Genomic DNA, 22,235 nt, shown 5'->3' on the forward strand with positions numbered 1-22,235 from the left:
CAACAACAGAACAATACTAATAAAATAATGAAGGAAAAACTTCCAACCCAGCTAAACCATGAATGGAATAAAGATATTTTCAGACGTGCACAGTCTAAAAAATTATCCTTCCTTGTAATCACTTGTTCTTAAAAAGTTACTAGAGAATGTGCTCCACCACAATGAGAGTACACCAAAGAGGGTGAAAAAAGACATGAAATACCTAAAACAAAGGAGTTCCAAGGACTACTTGGAAGAGAGACCTTTCAAATGGGGTCTCCCCAGGAAGAGCCTTGCATCAGGGGTAGAAGGACAGCAGTCCAGACTAGCGCAGTGTTACTTCCAAGAAAGCCACACTGAGGGCTAGCACCACCAAGGTGCCTGCTGCCCACTTATGGTCTCTGAGCTCCGTTAGATTCTTTATCTGTATTTAGCTTGTTTTAACTCTCCAGCTTCCCTCATGAAGGGCCATTACTGGGATTGGCTGGTGACATCATTTTACCCAGCAGAAACATTCTCTTGACCTACCCCTGATCGGTAAGCCCAGGATCAGAGAACACAGAGCAGCTTAGCACCCTGCACATGCTGCTGTCAGTCATCCACTATGACAACGTCCGATGTTCTTGTGTGGTGAGCCTGGTGTTTCCCAGACTTCCCTTATGACTTTGCCCCACTGAATTCCCTTTCAGAGGCTTTTGTAAACTTTCAGAGGCTGAACATGAAATCAGAATTATGACCTGGAAGTTCTATTCAGATAACATTATCAGGGAGCCTTTATCTAAGTGGAAATATTATCTTTTCTTACAGATAGCTAGGCTTATGCTTGATGTTAAGTTTTTTAAAAAACTAAACAATATCCTCTTTAAGAATATATATAGGTTTAATACAATTCTAAAGAAAAGTAAAGGAATAATTACAATAAAATCAGGATATTAACTACTTCTGGGGGAGACATTAAGAATTCTTTTAAGTGAAAGAATTTATTTGTTTATCACTGAGGTAAGACATAAAAATGTTCATATTAGTCTTTAAATTATATACATTTTCCATATACTGTTCTGTATGTCTGATGAATTATAAAATTATGAAAAATGAACTTTAGGATATTTACAGCATTTGGTTTATAGAATTGAGTTCATGTTAATATCCGTCTGAATAAGAGACAAGAAACAATTTCTATTACACTCAAAATAAAATCCGAACTCTCTTAGTTATGAGAAATGTAAAATATTTTTATGGAGATACATTCTTTCACTTCATCTGACAGATCAGATGTACCCCACCCCTTTTCCCTGCCAGTCAGATTTACTAAATCTCCCCCTCCAGTCTTCATCACTTTTTATTATTTGATAGCTGCACTTCATTCTGCCTTAAATATTAAGCAGTAATGCCACCATAAAAGAGAACATAATAAACATTCTCAAGATAAGCAAAGTTAAATATTCTTTACAAAACAAAAATCAATATAATTTTTATAGTCTGATATGTCATAACATAAACTATGTTTTATAATGGCAACAGAAAGGATGGTACCTGAAAAAAAAGTATACTAACAGTACAATAGGGTGAATATTAAATTTTAACTAAAATTTTATGGTGCCCTTGGATCTACTACTAACAGAAATATTTTCAAGCCTCAATCAACAGCTGATTGTATTTCAAGTAATAACAGCCAAAACAATTCTGGTTCAATTAAAATACAGAATTTGATAATATCACCAAATTACCTTTATAGGATTTTGATTTATAAAAACTAAAAACAAACACTTGCATACAACAGGATGTTTATTATATTTACCTTGAAGTCCATTAAGAATAGAAGTAATTTCTATGGATTTAATATGAGCTGTATCGGAGTTTTTGGCATCAGTAAGATCCAGCTTAGATACCATCTCAGGAGATGAATTTGTCTGAAATGGTGGCTTTGACAAGCGCCGAAGTTTACAGTTTTTCGGAGAATATTTTTCTTCTTTGTCTTTTTCTTTGTCTAATTTATTCTAGATTAAGAAAAAAATATCTCACGCTAGTCATAATTTATCATGAGGCACTATTAGTAACAATGTTAATACTCATTTAAACTCAGTTATAAAATATATTATTAAATATAAAAAGCATATAAAAAGCCCCTGAAAACAGTCAGATGTTTTTTCAAGTTATTTAACAAATACTGCAGGATGAGCAAAAAGCTTCTGTCTAATATTTATATTTAAATAGTGGAAATAAACTAACAATCAGATAGGCAATTAAGACTAGCAAACCTCCATACTGCTAATAATTGGTGATACAACTTCTTCAAAATTAAATCACAATAGGCTTAAATATTCAGTTAAAAAAAAGAATCTCAATTTCAATCTGATAATTTTAAAATCTGTAACATTCTCAACATAAAAATGTGGGTTGGGAATCACAAAATTCTAAATATCTTCATTCAGTTGACAGTTGGGAGTAACTCTAAACAAACTATCTGCTGTACAGTCAAGTCGAAGGCAACCTTCCTGTCTCATTGGTAAATTAATGTTTGGGGGAAAAACTGACATTTTCTCCAATTCTCTGTTTACAAATAGATAGGCAGAGGCTAACTATTGTAATATACTTCCTAAAAACTATTTTAAAAATTTGTTCCTAAAATAATTTATCGAAAAATAATTTAGACGAGCGCTTTACATAATGATGTAGCAGTAAACAATTCTGAAGTCCTGTTACACAATCAGACTATAGAATCCGAGTGACTATTTCACTATTCTCCCAAAATGGCACACAGCTAGTATCATTCTGGATACACAGAAGAGAAGTTCATTCATTACATATAATAGAAGCTTTAGGGTAGTGGTTCGCCTAGTGAGGACATTGGCCCTGCAACGTTAGCACCTTCTAGGAATTTGTTAGAAATGAAAACTCCTGGAACCAGACTCAGAGCTAGTAAATCAGAAAACACTGGGGATGGGGCCAAGTCCTCCAGGTGACTGTGCAAGATACATGCTCAAAGATGAGACACATGGACTTAGGGACCTGGGCTTCATACTCAGAAGGCGCTGAGAAGGCTTCTGTGCAGGTAGACTACCACAGCCTATCCATGATGAGAGCTGTTCTAATTTTCCTACTGCTGCCATTTCATCACTTCATTACCTTATACCAGAGGTCATTATACACCTCTGAAGACAGAAACAGTATACCCCACTCAAAGTTCAACTACGGCTTTTAATGGCTGTCAGAGGACAGCCTTGAAAATAGTGGTTCTCAAGAGTTAGATGAGACAGAGTGAGAGAGGGGTATACAATATCAAATATTTTCCAGGAAGCTTTTTCAAAATTCACATGCCTCTTTCTTTATGACCAGGAATTTTAATATGCCTAGGAGGGGCCAAGAACTTAACTGAGAACTAAATGAATATTTTTTAAAAACTCCCCATATAATATTCTCATATTGTTCCTCCTATCCCTACCCTATCCTCTACCTGAGAAATACTACTCCTAAAACTTGCTTGGTGTAAGGAAATTGGCTTTTTAAGTGCCACGCACAGAGACTCTTTTAGTAGATAAAAATCAATGCTAAATATAGTATGATCTCCATACTTTCCAATAAAGACCAAGAGTTAAGATGAAAAGGGTTTGAGAAGGCCTCAGCTGCAGCTACTGGGTTGCTATGCCAAAACTTTAAAAACATGGAACAGTTTTACAGTGAGAAAGAATAACCACTTTAGGAGAAAGCTTTCACTATTTAGGACCACTAGGGTTATCATTTAGCTGTCAAGTAAATAGCTCCTCACTTTGAATATGAAAATTAAGTTTCAGAACTACTGAAATACCTCAACTATACGTACCATTCAAAATATTAAAAAGCCAATAAAAGGATAAAAAAATTCTAAAACTTAGTTAATGGTCTACTTTCTAATAAAACATTAAAAAGATTTAGTCTTAGAAAGAATAAGAGTAATTAGGTCATATATAAAAGTAACATCTATGGAGAGTGTGCCAATAGGGTCTTGTGAACATGTCCTAAGCCCTAAGTATCCAGTCAGGTAATGATGAAGAGAGTGGGGTCTCCTCTGCCTTCAGACGCCTCCTTTCCTTCTTGAGTAGTTTGCAGCTGGTACAGTAACCCAGGGCTCCAGGCCCACTATTTCAGGTCTCCTAATTGGAGACCAGAGAGGCAGGACAGGGTGGAAATGGGTACGTGAAATCTGGCTGGGTGGCCTTCTACAACGCTGAAACTGAAAAAGCCTCCAAGATCATTTAGTACCATTTCCAAAATGCCTTTCCATAAGCTGACAATATCAATTGTACCCAAATCTATCTAGCTTTTGATAAATTTACTATTTCAAGAGAGTAGTTCCAACTCTACTAACACTAAATGCACACCCACAATGCATCATTTTGGAGTACAAGTTCCTTAATTAAGAGCTGTGATGTATAGCAAAATAAGCACTTACCTTTATTTTCTTCCGATGTTTTATCTTTGGCACATTTTTATCAGCAGGTCTCACTATTTTATCTGCTTTAATCCATTCATCATATCTACAATTAAAGGAAATTAATATAAATATGCAAAACACACACCACAGAAGTAACTATGCCAATTTAAGAGAAAACTCAAATACAGAATCATAACATTTCAGAGCTGGAAAGTACCCTGGAGGTCATTTAGTGCAACTTCCTGGTTTGATGCTAAAGCTACCAAGGCCCAAAAACAGGGGTCAAGTGACTTGCTCAGGGACATAATGTCAGCTAGAAAGCAAGATGTCTTGACTCCTAGACTAGCACTCCTTATTCTGCTACACCAAAGAGAAACCAAATCTGTACAGTAACTATTAAGAGAACTCACAATATTTCCTATACATTTTAAAATTTACTTTGCTCTTAAGCAACAGGTAAGCATTTTTTTTTCTAGACACATAGCAAGTTAAGATAATATGCTCCAGTTTTAAATGACAGTGATTCAAGAGCATAGTATAATAATACTATAGAAATAGAATTATAATACTAAAATACTTATGGACAATGCAAAATCACCTAGAAAAAATATCTTCTCATAAAATACTAGGAAAGCATTACTCTGCCAAGTTTTTCAGTATTCGGAGATGCTTCCTACATGTACAGACAGCCAAGAATCAACAGCTGTGATGGCCCTGACACTCAATGCTGATAGTCTACATGATTTTACAGGGTGCAAATTACTACTAACTGCAATAAAACTATTTCTTTAAAGCAAAACAGAATTATAGTTTATTTTTGTAAAAACTCAGCTAGAAAGAAGAAACATTAGAAACAAATTAACCTCGTTTTATGTTCAAGTTATATACATTCATTGTGGAAAATAGAAAAATTACTGACATTTTTAACTCCAGAACATGAACAACTGAAAATGAGCTTTTGAATTAAATGTCCTCATTATTAGAGGCACTAAATGAAGTAATAAAGGCCCTTAGTCAGGAGCAAATGACTTGGGTCATTACCTAATAAATTATATTCCTGCTCTAGAGTAGGCCTAGAAGGTATCTGTAACAAGTCCCAGGCAGTTACACTGGTGTTGCAGCCACTGGCTGCAGGGAAAGTTCTGTGCTCAACCCCACTGTGGGTATGTTTGTATCTGCTAGGAGCTGTTGAGGCCACAATGATCACTGAGAGAACGGGGAAGGAATGGAATGAATTCTAGGAAAGTCTTTTATATAATTCCTGCTAACTAGTTATGTGGCCCTAGTCAGGTCATTCTCAATATCAGACTTAAGTTTATTCTGTATATGAGTGCATTTAAAAAAACAAAAAAACAAAAAAAAATAAGAGTGCATATCACATATGGCTTTTTGAGGATCAAATATATGATAGGTACTTTGAAAGTTTTGCAGCAAATATTATTCTTCTATTAAACACACTCCTTTCAGTATTTATACTGACGCAGTAGCACCTACCTATGTATCTGCAGTACTTTTAATTTTCCCATTAATACTGAAAATTGCATTATGCTTGAGAAGAAAGCAATTTATTTCTTTCCAAAACTGGGGTGAAGGTGGAGAGTAAACAGAAAATATTTCCAACCTCTGCAAAGTTGAATGTGAACTTCTAGAAGTTGCACTTATGGAAATCAATGCTACGTACTTTGTTTAAAAGAAAACAAAACACAAGGGATTTGTAATAGATATGTATGATATTGGGGGGAAGTGGGGCAGTGGATTGGGGGAGAGGGGTTGTCACTTCAAGGGGTAAAAAGTATAACTATTGCACTGTGTTGTACAGCTGAAACTAATTCTAAAAAATGTGTATTTCATAATAAAAGATAAAAAATAAAAAATAAAAAAAGAAATTAATTCAAGGAAAGAAAAAAAAACCCAAGCTTTCTATTTTCTTATGAAATAAACTGAAGATAGTTCATGATGGTTACGTATAACACCAATGTTAAGTTAAACAAAGATACAAAAGTTTTTTACCTTGTTATGTAGTTAGTTTTATAATACCAGATACATTTACTACCAATAAGAATACTACGTAATTCAACTTGGGTTTTTAACATGAATTATATTTCAAATTAGGGGTAAAACAGTAGCTTTCAATTTAAGACTACCACCATGATATTGTATGTTTGTATATTTTACATAAAGCACCAAAACACATAAAACAAGCAAAAAATAGTTAACTGCCTCCATAGTTAAAATGTTCACTGTGGTAGAGAAGAATTCTGCATGACTCAGAGATAATGTATGCTGCTTAAATTCTTTTAGGAACAAGGTAGAAGGAACATATACCTAAATAAAATAATGACTACTGGGAATGCTATGAGCTGATGCTCGCTGCCTAAGCTTCAGCAGTGTACAGATGCTATATGGTAATGTTAAACAATAACCTTTGAGGCCAAAAGCTTTTCTGAAAGCAAGGGTTTATTCAGCCATAAGTTAACCACAAAAAGGACCAGGTCCTGGGGCATGCAGACTAAACCACCAGCAGCAGGGCTGGATGGAGAAGACAGCATGTCCACCATCCTGGGGCTGACGGGGCTCTTTTATACAGTGAGTTTGGAGAAGAAAGATGTAAGTTGTTTTGAAAGAGTTTCTATTGGCTGTAGATAAAGGAGGTGGGACAAGATGAAGTGAGGCTAGTTTTGGGATAGGTGCATAGCCTGTAAGAAAGAAGCATTTGCTGCCTTTTGGATTGGTTGTGGACAACAGCCCAGAAAGTTCATGCGTGGTGACGCCTGGTGGTCAGCTATTCCGCTATTCTCTAGATAATTGGGGAAACAGCCAACTGGAAGTTAATTCAAACTTTCAACACATATGCAGGGATACAGGCAGTCTTTTGTTGGTTTTGACCATAGCTATTAACTGATTAGCCTCTCCTGTCTCTTCCTGCTGTAATTTCAGACGTCTCAGAATTTTCCTCTTGTTAGTAGTAATTTTCTCCTCCACCCATTTATAAAGTAAAAATGGTATGAGAGGATTGGTTATCAGAACTTAAATAGTGAATTTCGATGTGGAAAGAGTGTTGGACCAGGCAGGAAACAAAAAAGAAAAATTCTGGAATTTGATGAAGCAAACTATTGTACATACACTTCTAAAACATCTGAATAGTAGTAATCAAACACTAGCTCTTATATCCTGGATAACAATTTTGTTTTAAAATTATAAAATATTCTTTATGGTTTGAGGAGATTCCCTGGAAAATTCTTTAGGTATGTTTCCTATTGGAGTAATTACATGGTAACTTATGGCTCTATAAATATTAGCTAATATTATGACTATTATTTGCCTCTTTCTATTCCATACTTTCCCAATGTTTTTTGTTTGTTCAGGCATTCCCGTGTTCTGACACTATTCTTTTGGATTTTTTCTTTCCTCAGTCAAATTTATGCTCGTTTTATAAAATGCAGTAACACAATATTGTTATTGTTATTATAATTAATAGCTTCTGGAACTAGAGCATGTCTTAAAAATCTATCAATTTATTTCACAGACTGAGAAACTCAAACCGTGAAAACAAATTGACCTTGTAAGCTACAGGCTTGTCAAAAAGCACAATGTGGCGAGTTAGTGAAGAAAGGGAAATGAACTGTCTGTTAAAAACGTGTAACATCAGAAAGATGGTAGAGGGCCTGCCAGGTTCTATTCAGCGTAAGCACACAGAAGAGCAACAGACCAGCAACTGAAAAGCATTAAAAATGCAGTGTATGGGGCCGGCCTAGTGGCACGATGGTTAAGAGCTGACTTGGGACGTCAGAGGGCCCCGGTTCGGATACCACATATGAGGGCCAGTGACACTGCCCTCTACAGCTAAAGATGCTGAACAACAGTTCAACCTGGAGCTGGGCTGCTGTGAGTGGCCAGCGACGGCGTAGGCTGGAGCCCCTGCTGCAGTGGGTTGCCATGGGCTACCGTGTGTAGCCAGCAGCCAGCGTAAGCGGCCAGCAGCCGCTGGGAGTGGCCATCCAGAAAGCCGGCGACTGATCTGCCTCCCCTGGGAAGAGCTCAATGATGGTGCCAACTTGGGCCAGTGAAGCAACGTCCTCCACAACTAGACTAAAGAAGAAAAAAGGACAGCAACTTGTCTGTTCCTCATCCCCCAATTCCCCAATAAAAATAAAAAAAAATCTTAAAAAAAAATGCACAGTATGAACCAACCCATGATGAGGAAGAATGGGTGAAAACAATGTGTGAGAATTTCGGTTAAGGGAGCTTTTTTAACTACAAATGCCCTTACCAAATAGAGGTTATGATCACTGATATAAATATTAACAAATATTTCAAAACTTAATAAAGTTCTAATTAGCACTTTGGTTGCCTGATTAATCTTATGAGGAAAAAAAAGATGATCAGAAAAAAAAACCACTAGCTATAAGTGACATTGTATTTTAAAAATAGGAAATGTTCTGTCCCTTTATGTAATTATTCATTAGAGTGTTACTCAACGGTTCTATTTTCTTTACAGAATGCTTTCAAAGAACAGAAAGTAAAGAAATAAATTCATGTGGGGAAAAAAACTGCTGCCAAAAAAATTAACATTTCCTACAGACACTAAATTATATAAAACCTAGGTCAATTTAATTTTGATGTTATTAGTGCCATTTAATTTAAATAATGGAAGCAATATTAATGGGTCAAGATCTCTGATTCCCTGTGAAATATCAGCAGTAAAGACTTGAATGAAGGGAACATAGTTCAGAACTACAAGAAAAAGCTGCAGTTGATCCTGTTTATTTTATATAAAGTTAGACTTTTTATACAGTAGTTAATGTATATTAAAGAGACTACAGACTATATTTACTTTAGGCATAATAGATCAGAAAGTAGTCAACGAAGATAGAAAAAAAAATTTAGCTCAAATTCAAATATCATGAATATCATAAAAATTGAAATTACTGGGAAGTAACAAGGAGCAGAACATTTCAGCTAAGAAATAGAAGACGATAACATTTTTCTCAATTTCTCCTTGGGGTACCAGATCAAACAACAACTCCATTAATCCCTCAAAATACATTCTTAAAGAATGCATGGGCCAACCGTGTAGCGCGTTGGTTAAGAGTTGGCTTGGGACGCCAGCTCTGAGCAGAAGGGCCCCAGTTCAGATCCCACATGAGGGCCAGTGACGCTGCGCCCTCCACAGCTATGATAGTGAACAACAGCTCAACCTGGAGCTGGGCTGCCATGAGTTCGCCGGCAACAGCATAGGCTGCAGCCCCTGCTGTGAGCTACTGTGAGTGGCTGGCAGTCAGGTGAGCGGCTGTCAGCCGGTGTGAGCTGCCATCCAGTGGCCAGCGAGTGCCTGCCTTACCTGGGAAGAGGGCAATGATAATACCAACATGGGCCAGTGAAGCAATGTCCTCCACAACTAGACTGAAGAACAAAAGGACAGCAACTTGTCTGTTCCCCTTCCCTGATTCCCCAACGCTGTTTCCTTTCCCCAATTCCCTAATAAAAACCTTTAAAAATATATATATATATCAATCTGCAATGTTAAAAAAAAAAAAAGAATGCAAGAATCTTAATTACTAAGTCAGGTACAAATTTTTGGTTGTATAATGCTTCCAGTCCTTTTCTCACGCATCCCCACGTACATGCGCATGCTTGTCCTTCCCTCAGCTGTAACAGGCATCCCTGCATAGGGCTCTCCAATATTCCTGACTCTGTTGTAAGTGCCACAGAGGAAATCAAGACATTAGAGTGCACGTTTTGATGTGGTCTCTCTACTGCGTGGGAAGAACATGACATAACAGCTATTTAGGACAACAGGTCTTCAGAGAGACTGCTTGTTAAATGCCTAGATTCCTCTTCAAGGATAGCAGGCCTGTTTCTGTCAGCTATCATGCTTTATGAGAATGTAGCTTGAGAACTGGGAGGGAAATTTAAACGAAGTGGTATGAACAAAATGACTTGCGATTTTGAGATCCAAGGAATAGTTTCATGATAATGTCTGAGGAAAATCAGGTGTTTGGATTATTGATATAAACTATCCTGCCTTTAACTGGACTTCAGGTTTAGAAATTATGATCAGAAGAGAGTAACTGGCCTCTTGTAATAAAAGGAAATATAGTTTGCCAGGAAAAGAGGATTACTAAATTCATTTAAAAACAAATAGTGAAAAACAAAGAAAGACAAATATTGAAATAAATATTAAAAACAAATATTAGGTAAGAAAATTAAGACTAAGTCTTTTAGTGATTAGACCATACTTTTACCATTCAGTTATCAATAAATTCATTGTAATTAATGCATAGAATCTAGTCTTGTATCTTATCTGATATTTAACTAAAGTACTAAGGAAAATACTTTCAAAGCATATACATGACTTATCTGAGAATACATCTATTGAGCTCATCTAACATTCCGCTAATGATGCCTGACTTATTTAACTTCCAAAGGTCTGTTTCTTGACCTACATAACTTCCAAAGGTCTGTTTCTTGACCTACATAACTTCCAAAGGTTTGTTCCTTGACCTACATAAATTGAAGGAGCTGCACCAGAAGGTCCCTGAAATGAAAGATTCTGTGAAACTCCAAGACTAAAAGTATGTACAAGGGCTAATTCACCCGATAAACTCATCTTGGGTACCAGTATGTGATAGGCTCTGCGCTGGACACTGGTATTCAGCAGTGAATGCGGCACAGCTCCATCTCAAGGAGCTTACAATTAAACAAAGACAATACTAAACAGTAATTACAAAAGGAACAATACAAACCTTCTGAACCTTCTGAAAGAAGAAGTCACATAAATGTCTGAATTTTTAAAATGTGTTGAATTAAAATATTTACACAAAGCTAGAAGCAACCATTCAGAGACCATAGCATACTTGCTCTCACCAGAGAAATACAAAGTTCCAAAAGAAAGCTTTATAATTTTTGTGTGGATGTGTTGGCAAATCATCTAAGAAATCATTTAGCAATAACAAAAATGGAAAGGAATGTTAGTCAACCAGATATAAGATACTAAAATGGTACTGTCCCCATATCAATTCAGATTTTGGTTCTTCTTAAACCCAACTAAACCACTTCCAAAGAAATATTATCAGCATATATAATATATACCCAAAACACACTAATCTTAGAGATTTAAAAAAAAACCTAATTACATGTAGAATAACAGTATTTTTAAAATAATACCATAAGCAAAACCAAACTGACATAATGCTTAAAAACTCACTATTTGAAATATGATACAGATTAAAAAGATAAACTCTAATAATCAACCATCAATTTAAGTAAAATATTAAAATCATTTGTATTTTGTTTTCTGTGATGGATAGACTCATTTAATAATTGTTGAAAAGGGCTGGCCGAGTGGCGCGATGGTTAAGAACTAGCTTGGGACGCCAGAGGGCCCCGGTTCGGATCCCACATATGAGGGCCAGTGACACTGCCCTCTACAGCTAAGAGGCTGAACAACAGCTCAACCTGGAGCTGGGCTGCCGTGAGCAGCCAGCGACGGCGTATGCTGCAGCCCCTGCTGCAGTGCGTTGCCATGGGCTACTGTGTGTAGCCAGCAGCCAGCCATGAGCGGCTGTCCAGAAGCCGACGACTGATCTGCCTCACCCAGGAAGAGCGCAATGACGGTGCCAACTTGGGCCAGTGAAGCAACGTCCTCCACAACTAGACTGAAGAACAAAACAACAGCAACTTGTCTGTTCCCCTTCCCCCAATTCCCCAATAAAAATCTTAAAAAAAAAAAAAATTGCTGAACAACATATTTTATATCTTCCTGACCTATACACAAAAAAGTTAATGTATGCCATAAACTTAACTTTTAAAATCCTCATATCTAAAGTGAAAATTTAGGCTATATAAGCAAGGAGAGTTAAGGTACCATAGAAAAAATGTATGACATTGTAATAGGAAAAAGGACCAAGTCATGATGAAAAGCAGCACTAGTTATTAATTATAAACTTTATAAGCAATTTTATCAATATTTACCTACTTGCTGAATTTTATATAATATCTCAATTTAAACATATTTCTAATCTGAGAAAAAATCTAAAGCCTAATTTATGAAAAGACCCACTGAACACAATTTAATGCTTGGAGTCATGTACTTAAGATATAACAAAACAAAAAGTATTGCATTACTGAAACACTATCATTGTAATGTTACTAACATATTAACATTTCATATTTCCACCTCATATTAACACTTAAATCCATATCAAAGACACAGGAATGGTGGTCATCACAATAAAGAAAATAAAAGAATGATAGAAACATGAATATTATAGCATAATCATATTTAAGATTTGATACAGCCATCCCCCAAAGAATGGTATAGTAATTATATCAATCGGTTTTCCTAGAGAAATTCACTCTGTAAAATGAAACAAAGGTATATGTCTTTGGGCTGAGGTAATATGTAGTGTTAAGAGCACATCACAGAGCACTGTTGTAAGGCTTTATTTATAAAGACTACTGCAAATGGTTAGCAACTGTGGCACTCACTGTATTTTGTAACTTAGATATTGACTTTTAAAAGTATCCCAAAAGTTAATTAATAATTGGTAAATTTAGGGGATTACTATTTCTGCAAATTTAGACAAATACACTGAAGGTACCTGCCAAACTACAAAACCACCAAATGGAACAAGTCCAAGTTTATCTTTTACATTAAATGTACCTGCCAATCTACAAAGACTACTAAATGGAAAGGTCCAGTTTAGTAAATACTCTTAAGTTGAATATACAAAGGAAGTTAAGTCCAGTTGAGTGCAAAGATACCTGAATTATTCATCTTTTTTCACAAAGAAAATGTTTATTTTCACTTGTACTGAAAAAACAGTCAACTCAAAAGTCATTTTTTTAAGTAAAAATTCTTTTTATATTCACCTTATTCACTGCTTTTAAGCTTTGCTTTAAATTTCTCTACATGTATGACTATCTGATACAAAATATTTGTATGATGCAAAAGAATTTTTCACATGAGCAGGAACACACAGCCTTTTGATTACTATACTTTTTAATTTTAATATGCTTTATATCATGAACGTAAGTGAATACGCTAAAAGACTGACAGAAGGGTTTGTGGAGGTGATTTTGGAGAAGACAACAGTGAGGTGTCAAGAGTAGAAGAATGGCACACAGGAGGAGGGGCCTGAAAAGGGGTAGGAAGGCTTAGGTGAAAAGCATAAGGGCAAAGTCCCCTTTCACCCCTTAAAACAAGTTTACAGACATTTACTGGGAAACCATTCTCAAATGGTCTTCACGTATAGTCCTTTAACGCCACACTCTAGAAATAAAGCAATTTCCTAGATTGGCTTGTTTTTCTTTCTACCATTACCAGAACAATTACTTCAAAGCATATGAGTAGTCTCTCATTCTCAATCCCATTTTGGCTGCCAATTAGGAGATGGGCTCTGTATATGACCCAAAGAGGTCATAAGAAAGAAATGACTGGGCCGCTGAGTGGCGCGTTGGTTAGGAGTTGGCTTGGGACGCCAGCTCTGAGAAGGAGGGCCCCAGTTCGGATTCCACATGAGGGCCAGTGACGCTGCACCCTCTACAGCTAAGATGGTGAACAACAGCTTGACCTAGTGCTGGGCTGCTGTGAGCAGCTATCCAATGGCTGGCGAGTGACTGCCTCACCTGGGAAGAGCACAATGATAATACTAACATGGGCCAGTGAAGCGACGTCCTCCACAACTAGACTGAAGAACAAAAAGGACAGCAACTTGTCTGTTCCCCTTCCCCTATTCCCCAATGCTGTTCCCTCCCCCAATTCCCCAATAAAAAATCTTGGGGGAAAAAAAAAGAACTGGCTACCATAATCATATATAAAAACTAACTCAAAATGGATCAAAAACTTAAATATTACAGCTAAAACTATAAAATTCTTAGGAAAAAAACAGAAAAATTTTCATAACATTGGATTTGGCAATATTTTTTAGGATAAAACACCAAAAGCACAAAAAATAAATTGGACTTTATTAAAATTAAAAACTTTATCCATCAAAAGGTACTATCAAGTGAGCAAAAAGACAATTCTGTGGGTTTGCAGAATGGGAGGAAATATTGGGTTGTCGGAAAAGTCATGACACATTTTTTCTGTTTTTTTGTTGCAAAAATGTGTCATGACTTTTCCGACAACCCAATATTTGCAAATCTTATATCTGATAAGGGTTAATAGAGAATATATGAAGAATTCCTACAACTTGACAACAAAAAAACCAACCAATTCAAAAATGGGCAAAGGCCTTGAATATTCAAACATTTCTCCAAAGGAGCTACACAAATGACCAATAAGTACATGAAAAGATGCTCAATAAGACACTTACTAGGTTAGTTATAATAAATATTTTTTGAAATATAAAATAACAAACGTTAGCAAGGATATGCAGAAATTGGAACCCTAATACATTGCTGGTAAGAATGTAAAATGGTATAGCCTTTGTGTGACATTCCCCAGAAAATTAAAACAGTTACCATACACAAAAGAATGGAAGAGGCTCCAGTGAGAGCCAGGCCACATCTGTCAGAATCCAATAGTCTCTATATTCTACAGGTATGGCTTTTATAATCCAGTCCTTTTTATTTGGATTTTAACTTCTGCTCTACTCCTATTTTGTTGCCAGGAAGTCCAATTTAATTCAGTATTTGTTTACTAGTTATCACATGCCAGGCATATACTATTCTAGATGCGGTAAGGGATATTAATGGAATGAATATGAAATTGAAAATTTTTTCCCCATGTTTTAAAATTAAATGCACTTTCATAGTGTGACGTAATGTGGTTGTGATATAGAAAGCTTGAACATTGAGAAAAAAAATTACAGTCCTAGGCTGAAGCTATCCAGGAGGTCAAATCTCTTTGGCTCCAAAAAAAAATTATGTAGAAAAATTCAGTATCTGAAAAGTGACTCAAATTAGAACTCGAAAAATAATAATAGAATGTAAAAAGAAGTTAAAATGAATTTCAGAAGCATAGAAGGGAATAATGAGAAGGGAGAAAACATACAAAAAAGAGAAACAAATGATAGGATAATTGAGGAGTGGTATCTTAATTTTTAGAAAGGAAGAAAAAGGAAATAAAACAAGAGAAACAGTTTCAGCTGCAGCAGCTGGAACCCAAGTAAAAGTACCACAGAAGGAGCGATCAGGTGTGTCAAGTGCCACTGATCCGACAAAGTAACAAGAGGTCAAGAAATAAGGATGGAATTCAGCTAGGTGGGGTCATGCTGATGTTTTTGGAAGCGTGGTGGGGGCAAAAGCCTTATTGGAGTGGGTTTACACAAAAACAAAAGAGAAACTGGTTTAGAGAAGTAGATAACTCGAATAGTTTTGCCAGATGGTAATGGAGCAAAGACATGGCAGAAAACTCAAGTGAGTTTTCTTTGAGATGGGCAAAATAATGGCAGGTCTCTAAGTGGATGGGAATGACTGAGAACACAGCAAGAATCTGATGATAGAGAGAAAAAGGGAGAGAATTTCTGGGCTCAAGTCTCTGACCTAGGCAAGAAGGTATGGCAACTAGGAGACTGGCTTTAGACAACAGCATGCTTAGTCACCTATGGCTGAAGATGAGAAGGCGAGATGTGGCAGCAGATGCAGGTAATGAGGTATGTAGTGAAAGTGTTTCCCTTCTCATTTCAATTTTTTAATGAGTTTAAGAAGCAAGGTCACCAGCTGAGCAGTGATGAGGAAGAGATGCTGGGGATTTGACGAGGTAAGAACAGCATGAGAAAAAGTTTTCTGTAACCATGTATGGTAATGGATATTAACTAGACTTACTGTGGTGATCATTTCACAATACCTACATATATCATATCATTATGTTGTACACCTGAAACTAATATAATGTTGTAAGTCAATTATATCGCAATAAAATAATTTAAAGAAACACTCCCTTAAAAAAAACAGTATGAAAGTCTCCAAGAAAGTAGGAGAGTAAATGGAAGAACATACAGTGCCCACTTGAGGTTCACAGTTATGAATTTAAATGTTTCATAAAAAGTCAATGAATGTTCACAAAAAGTGGGATTGAACTCATTTGTTTGTCAGTCTTTTACTAGTCCCCCCCATTTCCTCAAAGGAGAGCCAATTTGCTTACAGAAATAAGATATTTTTTAAATTAAATACAATTTTTTTCAAATAATACATTTAAGTATAATTTATCTTATTTTCCATTTTCTGTAACTTGTAATATAGAATAGAACTGTTGTTATTTAAGAGTTTTACAGTTAAATTTTAGTATCTTTTTTTCTTTTACTTAAGGTATCCTTTAATGCAGTTGGTGATCCCCAACATAAAAAGAAAATCTAAAATCTTGATTATGAAAAGCCAAACTGGAATTGAATGAAGAAAAATAAATTAGCATCAATCTATAATAAAATACTGATGTATTTTGATTCCCATGCCAAGTAGTAGATAGTTCCAATGCACTTAGTTTTATTACTGAAAAGGATAGTTGTTATGAACAATGAAAAATCCAACACACGTAACGGGGTTTATGGCAGGTAAATTTTGAAGTGTAACCTTACTTTCAAAAATTACTCCCACGTTGATGGCATTTAGATGGATTTAGCAACTTGAGGGTGAAAAGAATCAATTAGCTAATGACACTAAAAACTTCTATAAAATATTAATATCACTAAGATAAATGAAAACAAATATGAGAGACTACTATTAAAAATTACTGAAGTATGACTATAATTTAAAAAAATGTTTGGACATGTACTTTTTAAAAGACTAAAGGAGAGCATAGTACAATCTTAACAGTAATCTTATCTTTCTACTTTTATATATTTTCCCATTTTTCTAGATTGAATGCTATTTTTAGAAGAGTTTAAAAATATTAAAAAGCAATGACTTACTCCAAGCATGTGGCGACCTGGTAAATTCTATAGTTTTGGATAATAGTTTTATACATAGTCACCATATCTGAAACAGTATTCTATAACAGTATTATACCATTTATAAGTTATTATATGCTTTAGGATCCAGAGTTCTGGCTATTTCCAGTAAAATTAATGTAAGCATGTAAAAATGTCTTTTTACTTTCTCATCATAAAAAACAAATTGGTCCAAATAGTGTCCTTTGTTTAACAAAAATTAACATTTTTCAGTTGTGAAATAGGGGCATAAATAAAAATTATATTAATGTAAAGGTTTATACAGCACTTTTTAGAAAAAAGAAATAATGTAGAAATTACAATAAAAACAGTGTTTTTTTAAACTAAGATATTTTAAGAAAAATTCGTTTGCTAGAAAATGTTTCAGATCAAACAAAACTCACATAAATAGCTCCACATAAAATATCCTAAATTGCTATTGTAATGAATGGCTGAAACTGAAGATAAAACTATTTTCATGAACCTTCATGCATAAATCTTCATTTCTAATTTCACATCTCTGAAATGTAAATTCAGAGATCAAGCTGAATTTTCCAAAATAAGAAGAAAATACTTATAGAGCTGATGAGGCTTTGCTGCAGTCCTCATTAGATTAGCTTCAGGCCAGCAAAAATCACAAATGATCGCTTATTCGCCAATAGGACTCTGGTTATTATTGCAGACAGAAAGAGGAATGCTGTTATGTTGACTGTAAAAAAATTAACTGCTTAATCTACTGAAGGAAGTACAGTTGTTTTCTCTATGATGCTGGAGAGATCCACCCTATCCGTCTTCACCAAGATGATAAGTTTTCTTCTTTTCAATGTTCATACCAAATGCTTGAGCTGTCAGGAGTAGATGGCATCCTTCTCAGTGACACAAGCATGTCTTGTTGAACTAAGCCTCGTTTTCCTTTCTATATTATTAAAAATGTGAATGCCTCAATTTAAAATCTTCCCTTACCCTACCCAACCCCTATCAATTTCAAACCTAAAATACTAGACGTTCTTTCTACCCTCTAAAATCCAAGTGCACCTATAATAGGATACTCTTTCCTGTAGTCAATCTTTTCTTGACAAACACAAAGTTTTAACTGCAGAATAATTTTACGAATGTCTCAATTCTTATACATACTAAGCCTCTTCTGTTTAATGAAACAATTAATATAAAGTAATCAAGCTTTGATTATAGTGAAAATTAGACAGTGCCTAAATTCTATCCATTCATCACAGAATTTAAAGCATTTTATAAAGGCTACTAGGAAAACTGCCTTCTTATATAAACTAGCAAAATCACTAGGAGAGAATAACTGAAAGGAGAGGGTAAAAGATGATGTGGCTCATCTATCTTGCGGACATTACTTATTAATTTTTGCTGATTAATTTTTTTCCTAATTTTAAACTAACATATTCAACATTTACATTTACATCCTAGGCAAAAATGGAACTTCCTCTACATTTATATTTATTAAGCTCATTTAGTAGGATTAAAATGATTAAATATCAAAGGCTGGGCAAAATAGTCTCACAGTAGCTATAGGTGACATTTCAAGTATCTTCCTTTGAACATGATCAATAGCCAGCCCTTCAGGTAAGAAAAATCATACACCATAGAGACAGCACAAGAGCCAAAAGCCAAAAAGATAAATTACACACGATGTTGAAGTGATATCTGGAAAAGCTTGTTTCAGGATAACACTGATGATAGGTATTCTTGAAAGTCAAAACTTCGTTAATCTTGTTGGTTAAAAAAAGTAAAGAACAAGTCACAAACAAAACTCCTGAATATTTCCTTATCACTTAAGTTGCTATTTTCTTCAAAGCTTCAGAATGGATCAAAATTGTACTTTTCTCAAAATAAGAAAGGAAATCAGATTAGACATGATTCTAGAGCGTCCTATTGCTGCGACAGGACAACACAAAATGCACTTTTAAAAGAATATTATTTTAAGAAAGAGAATCTGCAATGATGTTTTCTTAGTAACTTCCCAAACCACAGAATACAATTTAAATGGAAAGTATGAGAACTGTATTCATCCTGAAGACACTAGACTAGACACACCATGAAACCACCACTTAAAACTTCTATGTTTAACTTTTCAAGGGCTACAACTCTATCATAGGCTATATTTCAAATATAATGTCAAACATTACGAAATGAATTAAATTTTTCGTAAAAGACATCTAAATGATCAAACCCTAAAACTGACTTACAAACTCTGGATAAAATTCAAATATGAAATTTCTCTGGATAAACCAAAGGAAACTTGTGTAGGAAAAAAACTTCAGTCATTGAGCACAACCTAAAACCAAACCTCAGTTTTGCCTTTCAGTTCTGTAGGTAAGGAGAAGCCAGACAGTGCACTCTATTCTAGTCAAACTGACTTGCTTACATTGCAACCACAGTGTTTCAAACATATAAATAAATTTTGGAGGCTTCTGAAAAAGGCTGTAATGCAAGTGCTGTGAAACAGGAGGTAAGGCCTTCTTGAAATAGCTAAAGCTTCTTAAGAAATCTGAACTTTAAAATCCCTGCCTACTCAAGGAAAGGAACATGAAGACTTCATATTACAAAGAAGAGGTTACTACGGCAAGGTAGTTGAAAATGCAAGACAGCAAGAAGTCTGATAATTAGCTTACAGACATCAAGAAGCTCAAATCTTTCACCTTTTTAAGAGATTTTTGTATTGTTTCCCTAATAATGTTGCTTCCATTAATCTACATGTATAATATAAAAAAAATGTAACTGTGTAGACTTCAGTTTTCTAAACGCTATAGATACCTTCTAAGTATTGAAAACAGTAGGTAGAAAGTCACTAAGCGAGGCATTTACATGCTAAAAACTATGTATTTTTAATATGGTGCTATGACCTCAATTAAAATACTAATAAGCCTATAATTCGTTAAATTTTTAAATAGGAAATTATTTTATAAGTGTTTGTAGGTAGCAATCACTAGCTAAAACTCAAGTTACCTCACATTCCATCCGCAGTAATGCACCAAGTAAAGGACCTCTCCACCTTCGACATCAGAATCTTTAATACTAGCTTCATACATTTTTTGATTTTTCCCTCGTCCATACCGCACTTGGACTTTCATGCCTGGTGGATAGCATTCAAACTCCTCTTCCTCATTGTTGTCATCATCATCTTCATCCTCTTCTTCCTCCTCCTCATCCTCTTCTGCTTCTTCATCATCTTCATCTTCCTCTTTATTCGTTTCATCTCTTGAAAGGTTTAAAAAATTGCAGTTAATAAAAGACACTTCATAGCTTTTCAGTTCCAAACCACATAAACTGATAAAAATTGTGGCTGTGATTGTTCCGGGTACAGCAGATTCCATGTGTATGAAAATCTGATTTTCAGTTTAATATTAAAAACTAAAACTGTATAAGACGACCATGGTTACAGGAAGATACACTTAGAGAAAATGAACACTGAAAAATAAGTGCATTAAAAGAAAATCTCCAACAGTCAGAAGAACAGAAGTTGTGATGAACAGCAAGAAACTAGTACGATCGACTGTAACAATTCTCATATTTTATTATGAAAGCGTTTTACATCTCAGTTGACAAAAACAAAAATCATTACACCTTGCAACCATTTTTTGACTAAAAATTGTTTTTCATTTAAATATTTCCAGCCTCAGGATGTTTAAAGAAAAAAATTTTTACTAGTCAACAATTAGTCTTAAATAACTTTAAAAGGTACTCCAACCAAATTTTCAAGTATTTTACTAAACTATTATTTTACCTTTCACAGGAATATTCAACTAACTTCACATTAATATCACATTTAAGTTTTTTTTCTTTCTAATCTTCTAAACGTCACCACAATTTCTGCTTTCTTGACCACGTATTTACTGAAACTCTTCTCTACCAATTCTCTCAACTTTAAAGTTCCAAATGAAACTAAAAATTAAACCACTCAGAAGCAGCACTTGTAAACATTCTGATCTTCTCAATATCATGTGTTTTCTATAATCAAACATTCGATTCACTTTATATTAGGCACAAGTCTGTATTAAACAAGTTGGAGAAAATCTCAAATTATAAATCTTTTTAAGCACTAGAATAAAAAAACCTTTAGTACAAAATTCTCAACTATATTTAGTTACGTTTGTATATGCTCTTCAGTTATGTCAATATTTATTACAACAGTTTTCTCTCAAAAAGAATCCATCACTTTACAGCTGACAAATGACTAAACATCATAAAACAGAACCACAGGACAGCTAAGTAATTAAACTTTAACAGCTAAGTAATTAAGCTTTACAAGTTAATAGAAATAATATTTATATAAAAAGCCTCCCTCCACTGATAATTTCAGTTTTATATTCTAATATGCAACATTTTTAGCAATAACATATTTTATCATTCCTAATTATGCAATTATATAGGCAACAAAAATAATCTATAAATAGTGATACAAACAGGCTTTAATGCTTTTTTATTCTCCTACCACTTTCCTTCTACATACTGAGGCAGGAAGGATGAAGGAAAACATAATAGACTTGTGAAATTAAGTCTGAGTTCACAAAAGTACCAAATGTGTCAATTTTCTCTGAAATAAATCACCAAGTCCACAAGATTCTCAAGAATTATTCCTATTTTAAAGACTCAACTACAGTCAAATGAATAGGTACTTAAAAATTAAAACCTAAATGAAACCAGATGTAATCTGAGATAAAAAATATGAACTTTTATTGAAAATACATTACATTTCTATAATGAAATAATTATTAGTAAAGTTAAAATATCTAAGAAATTATGAGTGTTATGGATAACATACTATTATTAACAAATTTAAATGTTTTAGGTGTATAAAAATATATATAATATACATATATAAAATTAAAAGAGTTAAAATATCAGGGAGAAAAGGAAGTGTACTGTGGTGACCACAGTAAGAGATTTATCATGCACCCCAGAATCATCATATAAGAGACAAGATATAGAATTAAAAGTCTAAATCT

General features: G+C 34.6%; 1 protein-coding gene across 5 annotated transcripts in view; it reads right to left on the minus strand.

Moving 5' to 3' along the window:
* The window catches only part of ARID4B (AT-rich interaction domain 4B), a 137,736-nt gene that overhangs the window by 15,101 nt on the left and 100,400 nt on the right, over window positions 1-22,235 (minus strand). For 4 of the 5 annotated variants that reach the window (XR_002125080.1, XM_019651823.1, XM_019651824.1 and 1 more), the window contains exons 17-19: window positions 20,236-20,487; window positions 4,409-4,493; window positions 1,778-1,976 (exon numbers count right to left, since the gene is read on the minus strand). Coding sequence is in view for 4 of the 5 variants with exons in the window: in XM_019651823.1 (XP_019507368.1) it covers window positions 1,778-1,976; window positions 4,409-4,493; window positions 20,236-20,487 (536 nt within the window). In the remaining variant the exon portion in view is untranslated. The remainder of the gene's footprint in view (window positions 1-1,777; window positions 1,977-4,408; window positions 4,494-20,235; window positions 20,488-22,235) is intronic. The other variant, XM_019651826.1, reaches the window with a different exon arrangement.

The sequence above is a fragment of the Hipposideros armiger genome, unplaced genomic scaffold, assembly GCF_001890085.2.
Source record: "Hipposideros armiger isolate ML-2016 unplaced genomic scaffold, ASM189008v1 scaffold_167, whole genome shotgun sequence".
Lineage (NCBI taxonomy): Eukaryota > Metazoa > Chordata > Mammalia > Chiroptera > Hipposideridae > Hipposideros > Hipposideros armiger.